General features: G+C 50.8%; 2 protein-coding genes across 2 annotated transcripts; one reads left to right on the forward strand and one right to left on the reverse strand.

The window, feature by feature from the left end:
- Positions 1 to 5,756, forward strand: FITM2 (fat storage inducing transmembrane protein 2; the record flags this gene model as incomplete). Its single annotated transcript, XM_039699785.1, has 2 exons — positions 1 to 101; positions 2,301 to 5,756. Coding segments are annotated over 2 exons (744 nt in total), but the record flags the coding sequence as incomplete, so codon positions are not given.
- Positions 5,757 to 12,511: 6,755 nt separating this feature from the next.
- Positions 12,512 to 25,150, reverse strand: GDAP1L1 (ganglioside induced differentiation associated protein 1 like 1). Its single transcript, XM_039699820.1, has 6 exons — positions 24,897 to 25,150; positions 22,482 to 22,674; positions 19,065 to 19,238; positions 16,944 to 17,041; positions 16,700 to 16,814; positions 12,512 to 13,917 (listed from the first exon to the last, which is right to left on the reverse strand). Exons 1-6 carry the CDS (start codon positions 25,128 to 25,130, stop codon positions 13,574 to 13,576), a joined length of 1,158 nt encoding a protein of 385 aa, XP_039555754.1. The 5' UTR covers positions 25,131 to 25,150; the 3' UTR covers positions 12,512 to 13,573.
- Positions 25,151 to 25,443: the final 293 nt, after the last annotated feature.

Here is a 25,443-nt window from a genome sequence, read left to right on the forward strand (position 1 = left end):
CCCGTGCTGCTGCTCGCCATCGCCGTGCTGGGCTCCGTGCTCAAGGACAGCGACCTGGTGCCCGACACGCCGCTGCAGAACAAGCGCAACCCGCTCAACGTGTGAGGAGGGGCCCGGGGGTCGCGGCCGGCGCGGGCGGGAGGGACGCGGCTGGGCGGGCCGAGCGGGCGGCCGTGCCCGCAGCGGGCTGAGGGCCGCGCTCGGCGCTGGCCGCCGGTGCCGCGCCGGGCCCGGGGCTGGAGCTTCGGGTGATGAGATTTCCTGTTCCTGACTCAAAGGTTTCAGAATATCGGGAGTTTCTGGCTCAGTCTTTATTGGAAGGGGGGGAAAGGAGTTGTTGGGGTTTTTTTTTCCTTCTTAACGTCGCAGATAATTCCTCGTATTTGAGTAAACCGATTTCACTTTCTCTGGCAGGACCGAGGGCAGGGCCTGGAGCTGTGTCAGGGAGGGCTGGGCTGGGTGTTAGGAAAGGTTCTCCATCGGAGCGTGGCTGGGCACTGAACAGGCTCCCAGGCAGTGCTAACAGCAGCGAGGCTGACAGAACCCAGCGGTTTGACATTTTGACAGCATTTTGACAATGCTTCCCATCACATGCTGTGACTCTCGGGCTGTCCTGTGCAGGGCCAGGAGTTGGACTCCAGGACCTTTGTGGGTCCCTTCCAACTCAGCATATTCTGTGGGTCTGTGACAGTTACTGAGCTGATCTAAAACCCAGCCGAAGGAAATAGGTCTTTTACCATCTTTTCTAAAAGCAGAGTGGCTGCCATGCTTTTCTGGCACTTGGGCAATGACCTAAGTGGCTTAGTCATTCTGTGAAACTAGTTTGAGCATTTTGAAGGAAGCAATGAGCTGTCCTGCTACAGATCTGAAAGTAAAACTAAAATTGCTCTTTTCCTCTGTTCTTGGGGAGCTTTGGACTTCACTCATTCAAATCTGTCCTTTGGTGACATGAGAGAAGAGCTGGTTTTAGTGTGATTGAAAGAGCATTGACAGGAAACACTTAGAGAGAAATTGCTCTTACAGTAAAAGCATGTTTCAGTTCAGTTCTCCCTTTTAAACAGAGGAAGGTGATCTGTATTGACAGTTCCTGAAGCAATATTTTTTCCCTGCAAATTACTTGCCTCCTGGCTTGTCAGCAGTAGCCGTTCTTGCTTTTAAATAAAATGGGGGATTTATTTTCAATTACTGTTTCATAGCAGCAGCTGCAGTAACCACACAGGCATCACTTCTCCTGTAAAATTAAACAGTGAATGAGGTACTCCTCAAAATCCTGGGCAAGGCCCTGACAGGTTTGTTAGGGTCATAAGGAGGATGCAGAACTCCAGGCTGGTTGGGCTTTGCCTTTGATGCTCAGGTGAGGATTAAATGATGACTGTGTGTGTCTGTCCATAGCTCAGCCACAGAGCAGAGTTCAGCTGTCTCTCTTTTCAAACTGGGCTTGAGGTAACAAAGGGGCTGCACAATTCCCCTCTTGGAAGGTGCTGATGAGAGAAGCAAGTTCCACAAGGACTGTGGCCTCCTTAACTCATTAATAAATTCACTTACATCTGCTCCAGTTTAAGATTTGAAAAGAGAACAAGTTAACACAATACTGTCTTCTGTTAAACAAGATATCAACACATGGTCAGCTGGGTTTCAAGATTTTATGGGCATCACAGCAAAAGTTTTCAGGGCAGAGAGTGAATTTAGAGATGGAAGAATTTGTATCTGCTAAAATAAGGCTCTCATCGATTGAAAGGACAACAAAGGAGCAACATTGAGCTGCTTCATGTATTCAGAAGGACATGGGAGAGCAGAAGCTTCACAGGCTGATGAGGAGAAAGAGCCAGCCCTTCTGGCTGCCTTAAGAGGCTGAGGTTGTGAGAGGCTTTGTAAGCAAGGATAATTGAGATGGTGGAAGAGTCAGAGAAGGGGTTACTGTGGTCAGGGTGGCAAGCTAAAAATACATTCTTTGCAGCTGCATTTTGAGTAGGGCAGAGTTGAGCTGCTTTGTAGGGTCAAAGTGATTGCAAAACTGAACTGCAAGTCTGCTGCAATGAATGAGGGCTCTGGGTCCAAAGCAGTGCTGCCTTGGGAACAAGTACCAGGCTGAGGAAGTATTCAGGTTTTGGGCTTGAGGAAAGTACTGGGCTTGAGGAAAATACTGGTTAAGATTGTGGCTAAGCTGTATTTTGAGAGAAGCGCACTCACAAGTCTCTAATTTAGTTCTGAACACTGACCTTGAGCACTTGCTCCACTGCTTGCCCCACTGCCATGACATTTCACCCATGCTGGTGTCTCCTTTGCCTTTCCTCTGGCAGATACTTCGTGAAGCTGGCCTGGGCTTGGACGCTGTGGCTGCTGCTGCCCTTCATCACCCTCACCACGTACGAGCTGGCCCGGAGCAAGCTGCTCTACGGCCGCGCCAAGAGCGCGCTGCTGGTGCTGCGGCGCCTGGGGGCCCTGCTGGTGGGCACGGCCGTGTGGTACCTGTGCACTGAGCTCTTCATCCTCGTGGAGAACCTCACTGGGGAGTGCTCCCTGCAGGGCAAACCCGGGCAGCCCCCCCGGCTCTACGCCTCCAAGCGCGAGTGCCAGCAGGACAGCGGCGTCTGGAACGGCTTCGACATCTCGGGGCACTGCTTCCTGCTCTCCTACTGTGCCATGATGATCCTGGAGGAGCTGGCTGTGCTGGAAGCGCTGGCCATAGAGCTCAGCTCCAAGCTGCGTGTGGTGGTCAACGTCCTGCTTGTTTCCCTGTGCTCCCTCACCGTGATCTGGGTGTTCATGTTCCTCTGTACTGCCCTGTATTTCCATGACTTCAGCCAAAAGCTTCTCGGGGTGCTGATAGGTCTGTCAGCTTGGTATGGGACATACAGGTTTTGGTATTTAAAGCCCTTTTCTCCTGGACTACCTCTTCCAAATATACCTTTGAGTTCAAAGAAATACAGCTATAGCAGATAAAATAAGGTTTGAAATGTTTTGGGTTTTGCTTTCAGTACTGGAATAGTTGAATGTAGGAATGGTTACTGTATTTCCACTGTAAGGAACAAGGTGATGGGTTGGAGGAAACCAAATCTGTACTAGCCATTGGCTGGCAGGTGGTAATGAGCTTCTTCCCTGGGAGAAGAAAAAAAATCAGGATTGGAAGAGGTCTGCTCTTGTTTAGGAGCTGCCAACTGGGATTGTCAGCAAAGAAATCAGAAGTGGAATCTCTTTCTCTCACTAATAAATGGAGTAGCAGACCCAAGGCTAAAAGAGGCCTTTGATCTTTAGGAGTGTGATTTATCTCAGTTAATTCTCCCTCTTCCTTTTTGAATTATGTCAAGATATTGTGGATGATCCAAACTTCAGGCTTTTTTTAATGTTCCTATTTGTATTGCCTTATGGGAAAGCTCTAATAATCACAGTGCTGCTAAGCATTACAAAAATATCAATTCTTGTGGAAAGCAGTTCTGTTGTGAAACTGGAACATCTCATGTTCTCAAGTGTAAAAACACTAACTTGCCAGAAATGCCTCATAGCTGCTCCTGCAGCAGAGAGCAAACCTGAGGTGCAGTGTCTGAAGCAGACTGTGACTCTCAATTCATGCCATGTCCAAAAAGGAAACTCTTGAAAAAACAAGCCTTAACTTTCTCCTTAGGTGAGGTAGATGTAATAATATTTTGTCATTTTATTCTTGACACTAAAAAACCCAAACTCCTTTCTGTGTTGCTAAAAAGCCTAGTATGAGGATTTGGGTTTTAATTTTTAAAAAAATCTAATCCACTGCACACTTTGCAACAACAAATTCCTTGGGTTTGCTCTTTCTTCTAGAGCAACAGTGGAATTCTGGTGTTCTGAAGGAGCTAGCTTATCCTGCTATTTCCCAAATAGTCTGCTTGGTAATGAGTGAAATGCATTGTTTATCCTGGGAGGTGCAGAGTGTGCTTGAAGCAATATTTATTCTTGCAATACCAATAAGCTATTTAATTTTGATTGCACATAAAGCTGTGGTCACTTTTGATGTGGCTGTAAACCCACTACTGAACAAAACACTGCTATGAGATAATGAACAGGGGTGAGATGGGTTTGCTCACCTTATCACTCAGATGTTTAGCATAGTTTTTATCTCCAAAAGCTTTTAAATATTTCCTAGAGGCTCGTTCATGATGCAGTTTCATGAAGTGTGTTTGACAGTGATGACAGGACAGCCAGGAAGGTCTGGGGGTGAGGCTGTGGGTCACCTCCACTGACCCCAGTGGGGTCACTCAGGCTGCAGAGTGACTTTTTCTGGGTACAGGGTGTGATGCTCCATCAGGCAATCTTGGCACGTTTTGCCAGCTCAACGTCTCTCTTCCAGCAAGAGAGTGGAAGCATTTGCAATTCCTCCAGCAGTGTTAGTTCCATGCTGTGGTCTGCCCCTGAGGAAAGCTAAATTCACTGGAATTCCCATGAATGTGGTGGCAAGTGGAGTTGTGTGTCCTTAGAAAGAACAATTCACCTTTCAGAAAGGAGCTGTCCACAGGGTTATGTATTTTCTGTCAAACTCCTCTTGGTTTTGTATTAAGTTGCCTTTTAAGCTGACTCTTTGAAAATTGCACTGATTAACTCATATTGGGTTTAACTAAATTTGTTTAAACAATGCAAATATATTTGCAGACACTCTTTTGATGTAATTTAAGCCTACTCCCAATAGAGCTAAGCTAGACTGCAAGCCACTTTCACCATGAAAAAGGATTATATACCCAGAAGGTTTTATGATTAATTTCATTAAGTTCCTATTTTAGGTTTTCTTTATGTAACTTTGCTGTATAGACAAGCCCTTGGAACAGGAAGTGCTGTTTACTTCAACCAACTGACTTGCTGAAATGATGTTCATTTTCACAAATGTTTTGTGCAATCGCTGTGGATATTTCTGTCCACTTTAACCAGTGTCATGCAGATTTTTTTAATGGAAATAATGTAGGATATGGTTATTCTCTTATTTAAACAATGAAAGAAAAAACATTTGAAAACTTTATCAGTGTTTGTGTCTTTGAGAATGTGTTCTGCTGTCTGTAAAGATGCTGTTGTTACTCTCCACATCCCTGGATGGCCCAGCCCCCCAGAGTTTGTTTGACTACTGAGACATCTGATTAAACTGGCACTGAAAGTTCTGCACTGTTTTAAACGGTTAACAGAGGATGGGTTCTCAGGAGTGCAGGGTTTTAAAAAGAAACAAAACCAAACAAAAGTCATGGCTGACTAAAGCAAGTTTCCCACTGTGTGCCTGTTACACCAAGCAGTTCATTTTGTAAGCATGGACATTGGTTTATTGTAGCAGAGGGAAAGGTAATCCATTGAAATGTATGGGGAAACTCCCATGGGCTGTAACGCTCCTTGTGAGTTTGGAAATCTTTTTGGGGTCTTTCTCAGTGCCCAGACACCATGGGCCAGCTCTTGGCTCAGAAGGTTCCCTTGTGCTCCAGACCTTCTTTGTGCTTTTTGACTCTGCTCCAGACTAGGAATCTGCTTCCTTGTGTTTCTTCTGGAAACTTAAGGTTGCAAATTTCTTGTTCACATATTTGCCATCACATTTATCTAACTTCCCTTTCCCAAATTTTATCATTAAAATAAAAATGGCAGCCTCTCCACAACAGATTTGCAGCCAAAGAGAAACAGTGCTGGAAGCAGCTGGATTTGGTATCCCGTGCCAAAGGCACAAATCAGCTGTCAACAGGTATTACTGGTTTGTTTCAAGTGTTGGGGTGGATATTTTTTTGTTTTTTCTGCATTAAAGTATTCCTGTTCTCACAGAGCTGTCTTTCTGTCTGCAGAATTACCTAGGGACTTTTTGTCTCCACCATCTTACCAACATATTTCAACGTCTGTCTGCTGATCTTTCATTGCCTGTGTTTGGGCTGTTTTGTGGGCCCCTTTCCACAGATCTTTCACAGGAGCAGCTTTTGCCCTGACTGTGTGGCCAAGGCAGCTCTTGGTGCTTTAAACATTTTCCTCTGCTGGGAGCAGGTAGAAGACAGTGGGAAGAGAAACTGCCTTAGGATTCATTTCACTCTTCACTTACCTGGGACTCTTTCAAATGTTGGTGTCACTGCAGGTGAGATCAGGCAAACAGGAAAGTTGAGGTCTTTCACAAGAGCCATGTGAGCAGGTCAGACTTTAAACATGCCTGAACCCAGGGTTTGATTCTTCCTCCAAGTTTGTTCAAATGTAATCCATGAATGCTTCACTGGTGCTAAATGATATTCCTGGTTTCCCAATTTATTTGTGTGCTGAAACTTGGGTTGTGGGTGGCTGCAAAAAAAAGAATCCTGTTTTCTGTTTTGGTGTGTGGCAATTGGTGACAAAGTGAGAAACACCCTGTTATGCCCTGGAGTGCACTTTAATGGAAGAAACTGCTGTGATATGTTAAATATTTTGGGAAATCAGTCTTAAGTTGTGAACACAAGTCTGTGGTCACTTCATGAAATAGTAACTGATTTTTCCACTGTATTTTAACGTTCCTCAAACCAGGACACTTAAAGTAGCTCCCTGCAGCTTCTCTGCAATCGGCCTTCTCCAGCTCTTTGATCACCTTGTGTTATCTCCTTTTGCTCAGAAACCTGTTTCCTGGGATTATTTCTTTTCATAGCTTCACCTCTCCTCCTGGAGCACAGATTAGTAATAAATGCTCTCCACCTCTGCTGGATGTGTGCTCTCTCAGTATTTTGCCTTCCCTTCTTTGAGGTATTTTGCAAAGATTAAGATAAAAGTAATTAATAGACACAAAAAGGCTGCTGTGACTCTGAACTGGTTTAACTGTTGTTAAACAGAGCTGCTCTGTCACTGCACTGGTGGGAAACCTGGAGAAAAGCACTTGGTTTATTCATTGAAGCAGAACTGCACCTGATGTGCTCGAGCTCAGGGAAGGAAAGAGGTGATGTGACAGCAGAGCTCGATGCATTGGGAGAGTTACCTTTGTCCTTCTCTTGGGGACTGAGTGCTCGCTTCAGTGGAGGGTACTTTCATCCAGGTGCTTAGCAGGAAATAATTTGGATATGGGAAGAGTCCCTTAGTGCTTAAATGAAGGACGGAATGAGACCATAAAGTTTAAAAAAAGCAGCTGGAAATGGCTATCAAGATTGAGTAGTCCATGCAGTCCATGGCACTAAGGCAATTATATAATTGTATTATTTAGTCTGAAAGGTTATTTATTTTTAAACTATCCCCTGTCCACAAAACAAAAGACAATGCCATGTAACAAGCCCTCTGTAAAGCTTTGGGACTAAAAGATGGCTCTGAAAATTAACAGTAGGGGAAGAGCTTTACCAGCCTTTCAGGAGGGTTGGATATCATGGGACAGCAGCACTTGGAAAAATGCCCTTTCCCTGTTGTGCTCTTCCTGACAGTGTGTGCAGTGGCAGGAGATCTGTGGCAGAGCTGAGGATCTCCTTGGAGGTGAAGGCTGGAGAAAGGAAAATGTTCAACAAGAATAAATGCAAACAATTACTTTTTTCTCACCTCTCCAAAGCCTTTTCCCATGTCCAGCCCAGGTTAATTTTGCAGGTCTGGGCTGTGCATTCCCTCAGTCACGGTTGATGGCAGAGCAGGAACTGGGCACATCCTCAGTGTAAATGCCAGCTCCTCTGAAATGCCTTCCCTGGATCCTGGCCTGCCTGCAGAGCCTTGCATCTCCTGGGTTCTGTGCTGGGAGGTCACACGTGGTGTGACCCTGTCCGTGACAGCCTGAACGCCGTGACCCGTCATGAGGAGAATCCAGCTGTGCCTCACAACAGCCAGCTGTGGTGGGGAAACCATGCAAAAGGGGTGCAAAACAAGGACGCTGCTCAGCCCACAGAGCCTGTTGGCCTTATCCAACGTGTGAATTGCTGTTCCCACACCTAGCAGGACTGGCTGTTGGGAATGGCACCCTGGGCCTGCCCGCTGCAGGTTTTGCAGGTGATGGCAGCGAGCACGGACCTGGTGTGGGCTTGGTACTGTGTCACTCTAGACCACAGCTCTGGTGCTTCAGCTTTGTCATAGCCTGACCTGTTTTTAGAAGAATGGGAGTGATAGAAGTTTGAGTTTTTTAAGAATATATGTATTTTCTGTCTTGATTGTCCTAGTCTGGAAGTTGAGGGGAAAAAAACGTTTTTTTGGTTTATTTTGTTTACTGGAGATTTTTCTTTGTTGTTTTCAGAGATTTTTTGGGTTTTTTCTTATGACCAAGGGAAGAAAAACCTAGTGCTGTTGTGTAGTGCTTGTATCCAAAGGCACAGAATGGAAAGAAATTGCTTCTGGTAAGCAAAAATGGAAGAGTGTTCAGGAGGCTGGTGGTGGAGTGACATGACCTCGTGATGTAAAGAGTGTGTGCAAAACTGCACTTAACTATGCAGGATACTTGGTTCTGTGTCAAGAACTGCCTGCAGCATTACATAGCACCCTCAAACCTGGTTACACTGTTCTGATTGCAAAGTAGCTTTATTTGGATAACTCTCCTGGAGCTAAAAAGGATTTAGGTCGCAGGGGAGATGAGGCGCTGGTAGGAAAGGGCTGAGAAGAGAGGCACTGCAAGTAGGGGGATGGATGGTGTTATTTTTAAATGAATGTTTTAGAAATCATTGGCCTGTGCTGTTTGTTGAGAGGTTTTTAGCAAGATTCCATCTCCTTCCTTTCTCAGCAGTTCTTCCTCAGACAGGGGGAATGGGAGGTGATGCAGAACCTGATAGCCCAGGGAATGTCTCTGGGGGCTGGTCACACATGGCCTGCAGTCTGTGACAGGAGAGTGACACCAGGGAGCCCAGAGAGAGCAAAGGGGTAGGACAGCAGAGAGGGGTAAGGAAAAAAGGGGGCTGAAAGTAGATCATTGTGCAGAGGGAACAAAAAGGAAGAAAAAAATACTGTGAGCTCCTGAGAAGTGGGTGGAGGTTGACATTTTGCTTATTGAAGCTCTTCAGCACCAAAGTGACACAGAGATGGAAATTATCTCCTTTCTGCAGGGAGAGCCTGGCCAGCAGCACACAGGTACTGCTGCAGTGATGGACACCTGTGTTCTGACAGAGCAATTCTTCATCCTCATTATTTATGGCAGAGCTGCTATTCCTTCCTCCACTGAGAGCTGTTCAGTGTGGGCTGTTTTCTCTCTGTTTAATCCTCCAGAGGAAAGCCAGTTAAAAGGAGAATGAAAGATAATGACAGTGAAATGTCCTTTGGGCACATTTGGGGATCAGCACCAGGGGAAAACCAGGAAATGTATTTGTCATGAAAGTGCTTTATCAGAGAATCCAAATTCCTGTGTATTTTTATTACTGCTTGTAACTTTAGATTCAGTAGAAATGGCTGGGTCTGAGACATCTGCAGTTTGGCCACTGAGGCTGTGCTTTGGGAAATCTTTCATGTGTACAGAATCTGTTTCTGTTCACTACATGCAGAGATGTTTTCACTCTTATTCACACCTGTGGGGTTGAACTTTTCCCTGGGCACTGCTGCTGAACTGGGGACTTTATTCTGTCCCACCATGACAGAAGGAGCTTTTCTACAGACTTGTGTAGCAAGAGCAGCTTTGCTGTGAATAGAAATTGCCCTTTTATTTTTAGCTATGCCACAGGTAGTTGCAAGTTTGGGGTTACAGTAGTTAGCTCTTAGGCTGTACCTGATTTCCTGTTTCTTTGGGTTTTTAATTTTTAATCTTGTCGTATTTTATATTATTCCTAGCCATCTCAAAATACTATGTTCATATTATCCTATGTTATTTCAATCCCATGTACACAGCAGTCTGTGGGATTTAGTTGCTATCATTGCCTGCATTGTGGATCCAGTCTGGGTGGTTTTGGCTTTGATCCTAATGATGGCAATGAATGCCACCAAACACAACCTGATGTTAAATATTTTCACAAGCTTTAATGTTTTGGTGTTATGTGGGGAAATTCTTCATTTACTTTCACAGCAGAAAGGAAGGAAGGGGCAGCTCTTACACCATCCCTCTTCCCTCTATAGCCTGGATTCTGAAATTGCAGTTGGGTGGTAAGGATTTTTTTAAATTCAAAAACAGAGAAACACTTGGCAAATACTTTCTGACAGGGCCACCAAATGGTCACTAGACATTCTTAGGCAGCCCTTGATCTTGATTTCTTTGGCAAGTTGTGACAGGCTCTGTGGTGTGTCCCCTGTCCTCTGGCCAGCTTGATGTTGAAATCCTTTATTCTGCAGGGAGAGGTCTTCATCCTTTGCCAAGCAAAGGGGACACTGCCAGCCAGCAGTAAGGCTGGCATGTACATTTTCAATTTTCATAATCGAGTCTTTTGAGCAAATCCTGTAGGAGTAAAAAGATTTCAGAAGCTGTAGCTCTGCAAATGTGACCACTGGGAGCCTGTTAAACAAGAGGCTTGGGAGGCAGGAGGAAGAGACTCAGTCATGAAGCTGCATCTCAGGAGTGCTTGGACTTGATATAAAGCCCCTGATTTTCATGCCTCTGATAATGAGAAGTTCCACACCTCAGCACAGACACAGATTTTAAAGCACTGAGGTGCCTCAAAGCACATTGGTCTCTAAAACACAGGGATTTCAAAGGATAGAAATTGCTTGGGTAAATAAGTTCATCTAGAGTGAAGGAGGACCCTGTCTGGGGTCGGGACAGGCACACAGGAGTGTTGGGTGCAGGATGCAGCAGGAGCCATTCCCTCTTGGCTAAAATGTAAAATATCACCTCTGAGGTGCCTCACCTTCCAGCCTTTCCCCTTGGGCACTGCTGTTACCCCACACCTTGCTGAGAGCAAAGCAGAGAGTCCTGGAGAAACCAGATTTTTGCCATCGTTTTCATGTTTCTGTGTACAGAACATGCCCTGGGCAGTGAGCAGGCCAGTGCCTGGCTCATGGCCAGGTCGTGCAGTGAGTCCCCTTTGCAGTGGAGCAGAAAAGGTCTGATCAGGCTGAGATCAGTCACAGCAAGAGCAACTTTTGATGATGACAGCCTGTAACCACCCCAGGGCTGCTTATGGACACGGGCTAACAGGATTGATCAGGCCTCTGACATTCATTCAGGGTTCTCACACATCAATCCAGCCTCTGCCTGCCACAGTAATTGTCTTTTATCACTCTCACCAATTGCTTTTCCCTGGAGCAAAGTCCTGGTACTTTTTCATTACCAGGACGGGAAAACAAGGCTTAGTGAGAGGGAGTGGCACCATTTTTTTTTTTTAATTTGGTCCAGAACAAAGGCTTATTATTGACTATTTCTAGCTGAGAACCTGTACAAGATCCACCACTACAGCATCAGTGGCTTCCCAGCAGCCCACACTGCAACGCTGCTGACAGCTCCTGTCCATGCCTTGCTCCAGCTGCTGGATCTGCCTGGCTTCCTCCTAACAGCTGCATTTAACAGTGTGCTCCAAACAAAACACACACCTATTTCCTCCAGTGTTTAGAGGTCTGATTTGCTCCATGATTTTAAAAATTTATTCTGTGCTTTAAAATGCAAAAATAAATAAAATTAAGGAGCAAAGTCACCAGCTGTAAGAATCCATGTGTGAAGCAGCTTCCTTCTGCCTCATTCTTGGGCTGAAATCCTAGCAATGGAGGAAGTATTTCTTCTCCCTCCCTCTGGGTTTCCTGGCCTTGTAACCCATTAATATTCCTTTCTACACCTGGTGTGTGCATCTCATCAGCTTTTGGAGATCACCAGGGAATGTGTGTGTAGGATCACAAACAAAGGGGAAAGGGTGAAATCCTGGTAAGGGTTTTATGTTGGTGTACATTCATAAATCTTTCTGGGAGGTTTATCACCAGCTAATTGACTGAAGAGAGGATGACCCCTAGTTCATCTTCTTACACTTTTCAGATTCAGCAAAAGGGAGGAGCTCAGGGTACCCTCCTGCCTCCCTCTTCAAAAAGAAGGAAAATAACTATTTCTTCTGAAGTCATTGACTCCACGAAGCAAATACTGAATGTATTTGGGAGAATGTGTGTCTGCAAGGTTTCACTCAGCAGCCTCAGCTGCAGCAGCCAGGTGGATCTGGGTTCTCACACACCAATTTAAATGCTTACCCAACCACGAGGGGTTAACAGGGATAACACAGAGCCTCTGCTGCTACACAGCCTGTTGTATTCCAGAAACCTGTCAGATCAGCCTTATGACAAGCACCATACAAATGTGTGTTGTGCACTCTCACTGTGCTCATCCCCCTGTAATTCCTGCTAAATATTCCCCATTCTGTGGCTGCCAGGTTGAATCAAAAGGTCCCGGGAAAGCTTGCTGCTTTCAAATACATAAAGATAACCTTTGAATCAGAGGCAAATGCAATTCCTGTTATTTCAGCCACACTTGGCGTTCATTCCCCAGCCCCGAGATGCAGCATGGCTCCCAAGGAACACTGAAGTGCCTGGAAAGCCAGTGGGCTGAACACTGACAGAAATTAGTGTTTGGAAGAGGAATACATACAATTTCCATGCAAGTTTTATACCAGTGCAGTATAAAATGAGCCAAAGCACAAACCACCTGCACATCCCACTGCCCTCGGGCATGCCTTGCACTGGGACCAGAAGGATGTGGAACACATTTAGAGATGCAAAGCCATTACTCCTCCCATATGGTTTATTGAGGATCTGTTTCCAAAGCATGAGTAGCAGTGAGGCCTGTTATTCTTTCCAGCATGCAAAAGGCACAAGAAAGTCATCAATGTGACTCTGTGCAAAGTGTCCCTAAGAAAACACACAGCGAGGAAATGACAGAAAAGAGCCCCCGATGGAAGAAAGCCAAAGCGCCTTCAGGAAAGTGCTGAAAAGTTCTGAAAATGGTTGTACTTTTTCAGAGTCCAAATATGCTCAGTTGGTGAAAGATGCTTTGCAAATCCGTGAAAGAAAACTCAAGAGACAGAGCCAAAAGGCTTAAAACAATAATCTCCTTCGTGTGCCAGAATTCAGGATGAAAGTCAAAATGATTTATCCCAGGAAAAAAGTGCGGCAGTTAAAGACAGACATTAAATTCTTTAAAAAAAAGCCCACCAAAACCTGACGTAGAAAGTGGATACATTCTAAGAGCAGCTCAATAAAAAATATTCCTTTTAATGAAAATAATTTTTAAAATGGATACTTGAAGAACAGAAATCCCCCTTGACTGTGACCAGCTACTGCACCCTGCTCCCAGGAAAGCCTCCGAGCACGACAACACAACGCCTTCTAGAAGAAGAAAGTCCCCACTACCTGCATGTGTGAAATGTGGCCAGTGAACAATTTGGAAACACAAACGCACAGGAACAAGTATCCAAGTCCCAATAGTCAACTTGGGTGTTGGGAAGCCTCCTGGGATTCTGTCTCTCCCCCTGGAGCTGGCTGGTGCTGGAGGCAGTGCCACTTCCCAGTGGGCAGGGCTGAGCCCGTGAACCCTTGAGCCTCTGGCTGGAGTTGAATACCTAAACCTAAAAAAGGCATTTACAAGTTGACGCTTTGTTGTTGTTGTTTTTGTTTTTGTTGTTGTCTTATTTCCTTGCAGTATAGGTTTCTACTTCTAGACTATGGAATGTTACATTAAACAATATAATTATTCATTACCTTGCTTCAAATTTCATTACAGTTACTGAGGCTTCATCATAATTTCACACAGCACAGAGACACCAAACTAAACACCAAGCAGTCAGCACTAGATGTATTTTTTCTTTAAGTACCAATAAGCAAAATATCCCATTCCCCCCAGAGATCCCATCAGGAAGGAGGCTCCAAGGAAGGAGGGAGGTTTCCTCTTGACCAGCCTGAAGGCATTGGGTACCACTGCAGAGAGGAGCGTGGTGTGGATGTCTCCCAAAACTTTCCTGAAGGCGAAGCGTTTCTGTATCCTGTCAAAGAAGGACTGTAGGTTAGGTCTGCTGCCATCTTCCCAGTATTTCTTAGAGAGTCCCAGAAACTTGAGGCGGTGCAGGGTGGCTCCTAACAAGATATCAGCCAAAGTAAAGACACATCCGCAGAGCCAAAGTTCACACTTCTGCCCTGGAGAGAGAAGAGACAGAGCAGAGGTCAGAATCCCTTGTGTGGGCACCTAAAAGCTTGCTCAAAAGGTCCACATAGGCAGGAGCATTTGTAGATGTGGGGTGTTTTTCCCCAGCTCTTTGATGGGCCAGGAGCTCAGAGCCCATCTACTGTGATGGAGAGTAGAGGGGTGCCAAAAGCTGGGAATATGAGATGATTATTTATAGCCTGTGTGAATATACAAATTACTGGCTGCAAAGCAGCTCTGCTGCCTCTCCCCCAAGTCAAGAGCAGCAGGAGATGGCATCCTCCTGTACCCAGGAGGTCCCTGGAAAAGAGCCCTTTGCCCCCTTGAAGGAAGATGCCGTGCAGTGACCCCTGGTGCTGTCTCAGTGGGGGAGAGCAGCAGTGTCTGCCCTTGGCTGCACCAGGAGCTGTTTCAGGAGTGTCACGTCAACTTGGCCTATTTTAGGGATGTGAGAAATCCTCAGGAATCAAAACCATTTGCTGGATGGCCTGGCTGCTCTCCCGTGTGTGCTGCTGGGGAGGTTCTGCCTTTGTTCTCTCTCCTGTACTAGGGACCCTGCTCCAGGACACCAAAACTGGCAGCACCTCTGTGCCAAGGGCCAAACTTTTGGGGAGACAGAATTCAGTGTGAATGCAGGACATGAAGGAAGACACTGAAGGGCTGAGAGCCCCTGATAATGGGTGATCTCAGAAATAACCCCACCGAGAGACATCCAAAAATAAACCAAGCTGCTGTTAGGCTGCAGAAAGCAGTTTCAGGCCAGGATATTGTTAAGCACTCCCTCAGTGCACTTTCAACACTGAGGAGCTGGGCTGGGATGGGGTTGAGGGAGATGAAAAAGGTGCAGGTAAAGAACATCAGAAGGGACACAAAAAACCACCCTCAGTCAGCTTTGCTCCAGATTCCTAATTTTGGGTTCTTCATTGTGCTGTGGATATTGTATCAGGAAAGAGAAGAGAGGCTCCAGAGCAGCACCCCAGGGCAGGCACTGCAGCTGCAGGGCTGCCTGCAGGCCCAGGCCGGGGCAATTATGGGTAATTAGCAACCCTTATTTGAGGCTGCTTGGCAGCCTGCCAAATCCCGCTGGAGGCACTGCCCAAGTGGACAGATTGCCTGTGTCTAATTAATCAATAAATATTTTCCGTGACTAATGACTTGTGGGGGTGCTGCAGCCAGAGCTTCTTGGCTGTGGTGGGACCTTGTGGGTGCCTCTGCTCAGGGGTGAGGGGAGCAGGGCACTGAGCTGCCTCACTCAGGCACTGCTGCAGGTGAAGGAGAAAGCACATGTGAGGATGATGGCTTTGGAGAGAGCTGTGATCCACCCCTGTCCCTCTGTCCCTCCTGGCCCTGGGCCTGCACCTCTGCTGGGGTCTGGAGCCCAGTGTGGCAGCTCCAGCCCCTTGCACCCCTGCCCAGCATCATGTGGGGTGGAAGGACAAGCAAAGACAACTCTCCCTTTGCATGCACAGCCTGTCCCAGCTGAGGGGGTGCCTGTGGCAGGGGTCTCCTGGTGCTCCTGCAGCACCTCCCACCCTGCTCCCGCCTGCATCGCCGGCAGCCGGGCTGCGTGGGAGCAGAGCTGCTGCACTGCAGCTCCTGGGAGGCTGCCAACGTGCTGATCATGCCCACTGCTGAGATCCAGGCCATGGCACGGGCTGGGAGTTTGGGATTCTGGAGCAGAGAGCAGCAGCACACAAGGACTGGAGGCATTGGAGCACCTGGGTGCTGGCAGCAGCGATCCCTCTGCTCCAGGCTCCTGGGATGTCCTCCCAGGGCACCTCATTAGGCTGAATTCTGCTGTCTCAGCCCTCACACCGGTTAATGAGGGTGTTTGAGGAAATTAGGGCAAGGCAGGATGTCCCTGTGAGCACATCAGGGCTCTTGGTAAATCCCCAGCCCGTGCCCTGCAGGGCCCGACCCTGGCACCTCTCGGGGCTCTCCAGGGTGGCCCCGAGAGTGACGCACGGCTCCCCAGGGCCGAGGCTGGCCCCGGGGGCAGGGGCAGCTGTGGGACCATCCCCTCATTAACTGTGTCTGGCACCGTGGTGCTGGCAGCCTCCCAGGGCTGGGGTTCTGAGCCCTGCCAGCAGTGAGGAAGAGAGGAGGAAGGACGGCGTCATCCAGGGGTGATGGCAGGACAAGTGCTGCCCAGCTGTGCCCAGGCACCCCGATGCCAGGGCTGCTCTGGGCAGGCTCCAGCACTGTGTGTTTGCTGCCAGGGATGGCTGGTGTCCCTCTCTCCCACCTGCTGGCGTGTGACGCAGGTTCTATAAGGGCTCTCCCCTCCAGGGCCCCTCAGGTTCCTGGGTTTCCCTGCCCATGTGCCACAGCCTGCTGATGTGAGGGCTTGGCTGTGCCACATGTCCCCATCTCTGCATTTTCACAGCCAGTGCTCCTTGTGGTGCAGGTGCCTGGGGCCAGCCTGCTGCTCCATAAAGCAGACAGAGCATCAGTCACTGCCAGTCCCTTGCTGGGGTAGAGGGCACCTGCCATCCCCCTGAGATGACTTTGGGGCTCCCAAAGGGCACCCATGAGGACAGGGGTCCTGCTATTCCCTGTGGCAAGGGGTGCAGAGGTGGTTTGCCAGAGGTTAGTAAAACCATGGCTGCAGTAACATCAGTGTACCCAAAACCAGGAGAGCCCAGAGGCAGCCCCAGACCCACCAGTGGTTGCCCCATGGGAGTTGTTCACCAGGTGCAAAGCTTTTGGCTGTTTCTGGTGTTGCACCTCAGCCACATGTGGAAAAACACCCCATAAACACAGCCCAGTGCCTACCTTGGTACTCCAATTTCCTTTTCTCCAGCTCAGCCTCAATCTGGTCTAGCACCATCCCAAGTTCTCCAAGGATCTTCTTCAAGTAGTTCACATTGTCATGCTCCAGGATCTTGGCCTGAGTGGAGAGCAGGGTTAGAATGTGGAATAAATGGATGACAGGGACACACAGCATCAGGTGCCCATGGCAGGTCTGTGGGTCATGTTCCCCCAGCACCAGGGGTGTGTGTGGCTTTGACCCACTCACCATGAGCTTCTTCTGCTTGGAGAGGTAAGGCTCAGATAGCTGTGGCTCCTCTTCATGGTCCAGCTTCATCAGATCTGTGGTGGCATTAGCTAAATGTCCTGGGGGGACACAGACAGAGAGGCTGATAGCAAATCACCTCATCCTGCAGCCAAAATATTGCTGTAGCACCAAGAAAAAACATCCCAGAGAGCTAAAATGGGCCAAATTCATGGCTTGCTGCTGCTGTGCTTCCACATCTGACGGCGTGTGGCTCCATCAGCTGTCCCTGCACACAGGGATCACACAGGGCAGGGCTGGCTCCAAGGTATGGCCAATCCCCTCCCTGTGGTGAGTTCCAGCCTGGGAGTTTCAGCTCTTCATTTCCCCTGCTGGATTCATACTAGAGCTGCTGGAAGTTCTGTCTGTTGGTAGCTGTGTTAAGGACAGCCCTGGGCTTGCCCATAACCTGGCTCCTGCAGCTCCATCCCTGCAGGCTGAACCTTTGGGATGTCCTTGCTGGCTGCCCACCCTGGGGTGAACATTCAGAGCAGGGGGCAGGGAGGGGCACAGGGGGAGTGCTCCCTCCTGGGTGAAGCTGTCCCCCCCTGCCTTGGTGTTTGGGGATGCAATTCCATGGTGTGGAGCCCATAATGAGCATGGAGAGGTGCTCACCCTTCTGCCTCTGCGGGCACAGGGAGGATGGGAAGGGCTTGGTGCAAGGGAGCCAAAGGAGGGAGAGGAGCAGAGTGAAAGCAAGAAAGGAATCCTAGAGGAAGAGTAACACCTAAGGGATAGCATAAATTACCCAAAGTTGGCCTAATGTCTTCCTGTCAGGGGCCATCTGTCTTTCCCTGCTTGTTCCCTCCAACAAGGGAGGCCTGGCTCTGCCAGAGTGCTGATGCAGGAGGTGCCAGGGCTGGCTGGGGTGGGAGCCAGCAGCAGGCTGTGCACTGCTATAAAATGCTGAAATTCCCATTTCTGCCATGAGCTTGTGCTTGCTAGGGCTGCCAACGAGCTCTCCTGGGGCTGCAACTCAGATGGAAACCTGGATATCATCCTGATTTCATTCCCCTTGGGAGAGCCTGGAACCTCGGTTCACCCTCTCCTTGGGACACAACGACATTTGATTCCCCTCAGCACCCACTGCAACAGGGCAGTTGAGCCATGGCCTGAGGGCAGAAGATGGGCTGGGGAGGAAGGACTCCATCAGCCCATGGACCTGCTCACAGCCCTCCAAAGGCTTGGGGAAAATGTCACCAGTGCTGAGGTTTGGACAAGGAGGTGTGTTCAGAGACCTCGGCAGAGTGCTGGGGAGGTGATGTGAGGCAGATGGGGGCTGAAGCCTTCACAGCCACACCCTTTGGGGAAGGGAGAGGCTCTGGCCTACGTCAGCCCAAGGTCTGGGGGTGGAGGTGACACTTGGTGACATGGGGAAAAATGTCTGTGACGGGGCCAGCAGAGGCAGGGCAGACCACAAGCTACACCTCAAGAACTGCCTATTTCTGTTTGTGCACAAGTGCATCCCACCTCAGCAGGACCATCTGGGACCCAGGCAACCAAAGGGAGGGGGGTGGGAACAATGATTTCCATGGGCTCAGCTTGGGGCCGGAGCCTAAAGAAAGGGAGAGACCTGGGACATGCCAATACCCTCCTGACAAGGTCACTTTTCTGGCGAGGAATTCTCTCCAGGAGCAATCCCTGCCATTGAGTTATATTAAGCATCGTCAATGTTTCATGAGCACTTGAAGGTCAGGTACACAGACTTATGCCGATTCATCCACTGCCTGCAACTCAGCCTGGCTGCTTCCTCCTGCCTTTGCCCTTAGAATTACTGGAGGGAAAGGGGCAAATTTCTGTGCCCCAGAAAGAGCTGAGGAGAAGCGTGCACGGCCCATGGGAGCCCGGACACCCCCTGAGTTAGGAGGTCTCTCTGGGATAGCTGCAACTCCAGATCAGCTGTGCTTTGCCATTTCTCAGCTGTGCTTTGCCTTTTCCCAGCTGTGCTTTGCCATTTCCCAGCTGTGCTTTGCCATTTCCCAGCTCTGCCCCGTCCTCTGGCAGAAAGGGGAGATGAGCAGGAGCACAGTGTCTGAGCCGTGGAGCCTAAAGGAGCCGGGGTGCCCCTCTGGAAAGGCGACTTACTGCGGATCTCAGTGGTGGCGTACTTTGGGATCATGGAGTCGGTGGTGAGCTCGGGGTGCAGGATGCAGCCGTGCGTGTAGGCGTCCATGGGCAGCGAGTCCAGCAGCTCCCGGTACTGCAGCACCCGTGCATGCAGCAGGCTGCCCGGCTCGGGGATCAGCTGTGGCACGTTCTCTGCAGGGCCAAGGCAGAGGGGTTAGCACACCTGGCAGGGCTCAAGCGCTCCTCAGCCGGCTCTGGGCTGCAGGGTGCAATCCTGCTGAGGCAGCGGGGCTGCCTGAGGCAGAGCTTTCACTCTGTAATCTGTCAGCTCTGCCCTCGCCCTCCCTGCTGCCCATCCTGGCCAGGAGTGCAGCCAGCCCATGCCCCGAGATGGGCAAACCCACAGGATCACAGGGGAGGGTATGGGTGTCATTACCCAGCCCCACAGCCCTCGTGTTCCCTGGGGTCAGTGCAGCCAGCCCTGATCTCCACACTAATTGCACATCTCTTAGAACAGGAGGAAAACTTTCCTGGTCTGCAGAAAAGAGCTAAAAGACGGGGATTTGAGTTTAGGATCTCCTGAGTTACATATTCTTTACTCCAGTGGCAGAGAGGTACCTCATTCTCTTGGGCTTCCTTGAAAATCCCAAAAATGGGCAATCAGAGCGGATGACCAAAGAAGCTCAGTGTATCTTCCCTCCATGCTCAGCCAGTGTCTCAGCTGCAGGAACATCCCTTGCCCTGGCTGGCTCTGCTCCTCCCTGCCCTGTTGGGTTTATTCACTTTCCATTGATGGTGGTCTGCATTGTGCCTTTTATTACACTGTCAGCTCAAAATACATGGCAGGTGACACCAGAAGAAGCAATACATTGCTCTTGTCTCCCCAAGATTTTTAACTCTCCCAGTTTTTACAGGACCATAAATGTTTATAGTGTCTGCAGAAAGCAGTTCACAGACAGTGAGTAAATCCACCACTGGGACTCTGTTGCCCACATCCTGTCTGCAGCACTGGGCTCTGTGTCAGTGTCCCCATGTGCCAGTGTCCCCACGTGAGCTGGGTCACATTGGTAGGACTTTGGCAGATGTGAGCAGGGCAGCCCCTTGTTTCAGGGCCAGAAGTGCCAGCTGTGCTCTGCCCAGCCCTGCTGCTGGTGGCAGGAGCTGGGCTGCAGGCAACAGGGAGCTGGCCTTGCCATTATCGTGCCTGCTGGTGCCTGTGGCTGGATGAGAACCAGGCAAATTTTGGTACCTCCTGTCCTGGAAGTCTCCTCATGGCTCTGACCCAGACTGTCCCTGCTGGAAGGCTCCACAGAGGTGTTCCACTGACAGGCATCAGTGTCCCTGTCCCCTGAGCAAAGGGAGGTTTTTGGCTCCTCCCTGCCATGGGCTGCTCACTGCCTGTACTGCCTGGGCTCCAGCTCTCCAAGTGGGGATTTTCCACCCAAGAAAAGTGAGTAGATGAGTGACACAATAACTGACCTATAGCTTGTGTGCTCCTTCCTCAGGGCTCCTGGCCAGCACCTGACGGGCTGGGGCTGAGGCTGGGAACAGCACATGCAGAGGGACTGCTCCATCCCACAGGAAGATGGAGCAACCACAATGAAATAGCAGAGTGCTGGCCACCAGCCCACGTCCTTCAGCACATTCCAGGGAGGTTTTCCATTGGGATGGCCTGACTTGCCTTAACATGCCACAGCAACCTGCACATAGAGGCTGCTGTTGCACTCTGTGGCCGTGCAAGGGGTGCAGACCTTGGAGGACACTCTTGCCTGGAAGAAACACTGCCCTGGTCAACTCATCAGTGGTTTCTGGGCACTGCTGGGCAGTGTCCTAGTGAGAAGCATCCTCAAATGTGGCTTATTGGCATTATTCACTGTTTTGGGGGGGAATGAAAACATTTCTCCACACACTACCCTTTACTATAGCTGGCCCCCAGTGTGTGTAAGCAGCTGATAAAGGCCATGCCCTTAGCCCAAGGGAAAACATAGCTCTGTAAAAATACCTTGTACAGGCCTTTTCAAACTCTACACATTTCTGCAAGGTGGCTGATTCCCCCTCAGATCAGCACTGCCACATCCTGGTAATGCTTCTGGCAACTGCACTGCTGGGTGACAGGATGGAGCAGAGCATGGAGCAGGGAGTGATGCTCTGGGCCCTCTTTCCAGGAGCTTCCCCTCTCCATTTCCCAGCAATAAGGTAAGAAACTGCACCTGGCTGGCAAATCTCAACGAGAGGAGTTTCCCAGCTCTGTGTCCCCCTCCTGCTGGGGACAGCCTGTTGTCACATATGTCAGACCACCTGCCCTTTGCAGAGACCAGCTGAAGTGGTGCAGGGACTGACACCCCCTGATGTCCCCTGCGCTGGGGCTGCTGCCAGGCAGGAAAGCAGCTGCCATTCCCTAGGACGTGCTGCTGGTGTGGGATTCTCCTGAGGGACCCAGCCCTGCTGCCCCACTGGGGAGGGAGCTGCGTGCCTCCACGGAGCAGCAGCGCAGTGGCAGGGCCAGGAGAGGACAGCAGCTGAGCTGGCAAGGAGCCCTGCCTTCGGGAGCTATTTTGAGATGTTTTTGATGTCTCTGTTGCAAGGGGATGGATGCTGGGGCGAACATCGTGATGGCAAAGCCCAAGAGCCCTGCCCAGCTTTGAAGCCTGCCCAGTGGGTGTCCCAGCCCAGCAGCCCCCAGGATTGGGGGAATGAGGGTGAAGGGGTGTGAGATGCCAGGGAGAGGCTGCTCGCCACAGCTGCTGAGCAAAGCTGACTTTGAGCTCTGTCTCAGCATCCCGGTGTGCCAGGCTCAGCAGGCCTGCAGCTCTGCTCCAGGGGAATATGAGCTTCCCTCTCCTGGCTGTCCCTTCCTCTGGGTTTGTGTCACATCATCCTCCCATGGTCCTCAGCACCACTGGCTGGTTTTGACTTTAAAGAGGCTGTTTCCTCTGAGGCACAGCAACAGCAGGGACAGCAGGGTCCCCTGGGCCTGGAATCCTGGAGGAAGAGGGGAGAGGAGCAGCAGCACACGCCTTAAACCCACCTTCTCTCAGCAGAGGCCCTAATGGCCCCTTTGTACAATTACCCAAGGACAAAGCACAAATGCACCTGAAGTCAGAAGTGTTCCCATGGGCTGTGCCCAGTGGGGACAGTGGTGAAATGCCACCATGCAACATGGGGACTGAGAGAAATTGTCTGGTTTGGAAGCGTGACTTCCAGGACAGAAAAAGGGGAACTCAGCTACCACACCCCTCAGAGCCCTCCAGCAGGGGATTTCTGCTGGAAATTCTTCACTTTCATGGGAAAACGTAGAAGTCTGGGGAGGGCTGGTGGCTTGCTGATTTTCTGGGGTGAAGATGAAACTTTAAAGGAAAAAATTTGATTCTTTCAGCAAACAGAATCTGGACTAGACATGAATTTCCTCTGAGGCCCAGCCCAGCCTTGCATTACCTCCCGTGAAGTTCTTCTCCATGTAGTCGATGATCTGGTTGTAGTCGCTGATGATGTTGTCCCTGTGGATGATGACGGGCACCTCCTCGCCCAGGTTGAGCCGCATGAACCAGGGCTCCTTGTGCTCCATCAGGGGCATGCTGACGTCGCGCTCCTCGCAGGGCAGCCCCTTCTCTGCGATCACCAGCCGCACCTGGGCGGGAAGCCAGGGGGAAAGGGCTCAGCCCCACGCACCCAGCTGGGCTCCAGTGCCCCCACCACACCCCCAGACCCTTCCCTGGAACGTAAACACAGACATGCCAGGATGATGTGCTTGCCCTGCAAGAAGCAAGCAGCTGTTGCCATGGGACAGCTGCAAAAGCCAGGCAGCCACAAAAGAATTCGTTTTCCTGGCAAATAGGAGATACCCAAACCCACCCTGTCTTCCTCCCTGCTCCTGGTGGCCTGTGTGACAGGCAGAGGAGCTGGAGGGCTGAGAGCCGGTCCCTCAGCAGTGGGTGGAGGGAGGCTGGAGCTGTCCAGCTGGGGGAGTGATGCTGCTGTGGATCCCAGCACATACCTGAGGAAGAAGAGGAAGCAGAGGCAGCAGCAATATTATGCCTTACACGTGCACACAGTGAGTGCTGCTGTCTGGCTGAAGGAGACCTGGATGCTGACTCAGGCATGTCCCACTCTCAGGAGTGGACTCTGCCTTCACCAGGTGCAGGCTCTGTTCTGTGGGAAGTTCCAGGCAGCCCCTGTGACCCTGCACAGCATTCCTCCTCTTCCTCCATGCTGATGTTAGCTTGAGGGTATCACCCAGCACCTTCACACCTCTTGTGTCAAACTTGCTGCCTCCCCCTTCCCCTCTCCCTGCCCTCCTCCAGCCCTGGGTCTGCCTAGCACTGCGGGGATGGCACCCACACATCTCAGGGGTGGGAAGGGTGAGCCCAGCCTTGCAGAGGGGCAGGAGTGAGGCTGGATGTGGGACAGCATCACCATCCCCACCCCAATCGCCAGCCCTCAGGGCTGATCCTCCTGCTCTGCTCTGTGCATGAGGTGGTGTTGAATATGCACTCAGGGATGGCATTTTAGGCTTCTGGGTATTAAACCTGACTATTATGAACTAAGTATGTCAAACACACACAAAAAAAAAAAATAGCAAGCCCACGGGGGATGTGAGAAAGCCATGATTTACAGAACCACTGAATGAGGCAAAAGTACATGTTTTCATCCAACTAGCAGCAGCTAAAAATACAATTTAACATGTATAAGCATTTCTGCGAGTACTTCAGAGTTCCTGGGGAATTAGTCATTAATTAATCACAGGACTGGCAAGTCAATTTTTTCTTTTAAAGTCAACCAAGAGAAAGCCTGGGTTCCTCAACTGCAACTCGTCCTGGCCTTTTCCTCCCAGCTGCTAAATAAACCTCAGCCAGCAGCACCGGGGGTACCCAGCCCCAGGCTCCCTGTGCTGCTTCCAGGAGCTGAAGGCCTGGCAGGAGGCAGCCCAGGGGTGCCAGGGCACGGCCCAAAGGGGATCCCAGACTGGGGTGATCAAACATTCCCGGGGAATTCCGGGGGGAGCGGGGCACGAGCATCCCCCGGCAGTGCGGATCCCGTGGCGGGGCCGACCATGTGCAGCCACCGTGCTGCATTGGGCATCCTCCCTCCTTTGTGTCTGCTCGCAGGAACGGGCACCTCTGCCCCGGCCTCCCCGCCGGGCTGCGCGGCTCGGGGAGGCCCTGGCACCGGGGAACTTGGTGTTCCAACACCCACCCCTCCCAGCAGCTCCATATGGTGCTCACGGCTCGGGAACGATGCGGGGTTTGGGGCCGGGGGAGAAGGTTGGGTTTGCTACACAGCTGCCGTGCTGCGAAACGAGCATTTACTATTGTCTGGAAAACGGGATTTCTCGCTGGGGCAGCCCGGGAATGGAATTTCCAGGGCACTGCTGCAGTGTGAGGGGTGAATCATCGCTGCGTGCTGGGGTCGGGGATCCTCTCCCGGGCACCAGCCGGGCTCGGGCTCCTCTGCTCCCGCAGCAGCAGCAGCTGCAGCAGGGTGGTCCCGGCCCGGCTCTGCCTTTGTCTGCGCTCCCGGCCACGCCAGTGGGGTGGCAGCGAGCACAAAAGCCGAGGCGGCTCCCGGTGCAAGCCGTGATACCAAAGCAAAGATTTGGCTGAGCCCCGCCATCCTCATCCCCATGCCATCCCCATCCCCTCCCCAGGCAGATGCTGTTAAAAGGTACAAGGATCTGCCTGCCTGCTGCCCCGGCAGACACGGGGCTGAGCCCCTCGCTGTCCCCCGAGGCCCCGAGCGCATCCATCCATCCATCCATCCGTCCGTCCATCCATCCTCCCGAGGCAAAGGGATGCCCTGGGACCTGGAGGTGATCCTCGCCCGGGAGCCCGGCCGAGCGATCGTTCTCTTTACCTTTTGCGAGCTGAAAGACTGGGTCCAGTGGTACAAAACCAATCTGTCCTGCGATTTGAGAGCGGGGTCTGCCGGGCCGTGATTTTCCTCGCCCTCCGTGGATTTCCCCGCGCTGTTCTCCAGCGCCGAGATGGGCCACCAGCTGCAGTTGGTGGCAGTGACATTATTGGGAGTCGCCATGACGGCGGCGGGCGGGCGGGCGCGGAGCGGAGCGGCGCTAGCCCCGCACCGCATGCGCTGCTGCCGGCCCGGTGCCCGGCGCTCCGCTCCGGCCGGGGCGCGCACGGTGGCGGCGGCGGTGCCGGGGCTGGGCTCGCAGCCCGGCCCCGCGCGTGGCGGGGCTCCCACGGAAACGTGCAGGCATCGCTTCAGGAGAGGAGGCAGCGCCCGCCTGCTGCCCGCCAGCTCGGCAATCCAAACCCTGCGGATGCTTCAGAACATTTTCCAGCACAAATTAAGATTTTTTTTTTTCTAATTTTTTTTTGAGTGGTTTAGATATGGCGGATGCGTAATAAATAGCCACAGTGATGGACACTGGCTTTAAAAT

The sequence above is a fragment of the Passer montanus genome, unplaced genomic scaffold (assembly GCF_014805655.1).
Source record: "Passer montanus isolate IOZ18808 unplaced genomic scaffold, ASM1480565v1 scaffold139, whole genome shotgun sequence".
Classification (NCBI taxonomy): domain Eukaryota; kingdom Metazoa; phylum Chordata; class Aves; order Passeriformes; family Passeridae; genus Passer; species Passer montanus.

Bases quoted from the DNA above. Each gene is read 5' to 3' on its own strand.
- GDAP1L1 (XM_039699820.1), bottom strand. From the start codon at position 25,130: ATGCGGTGCGGGGCTAGCGCCGCTCCGCTCCGCGCCCGCCCGCCCGCC. The intron at 16,815-16,943 runs GTGAGTGGGTCA...CTCTCCACTCAG, and splicing joins CCAAGCAGAAGAAGCTCATG to GCCAAGATCCTGGAGCATGA. The intron at 13,918-16,699 runs GTAGGCACTGGG...TTCTCTCTCCAG, and splicing joins AAGGAAATTGGAGTACCAAG to GGCAGAAGTGTGAACTTTGG.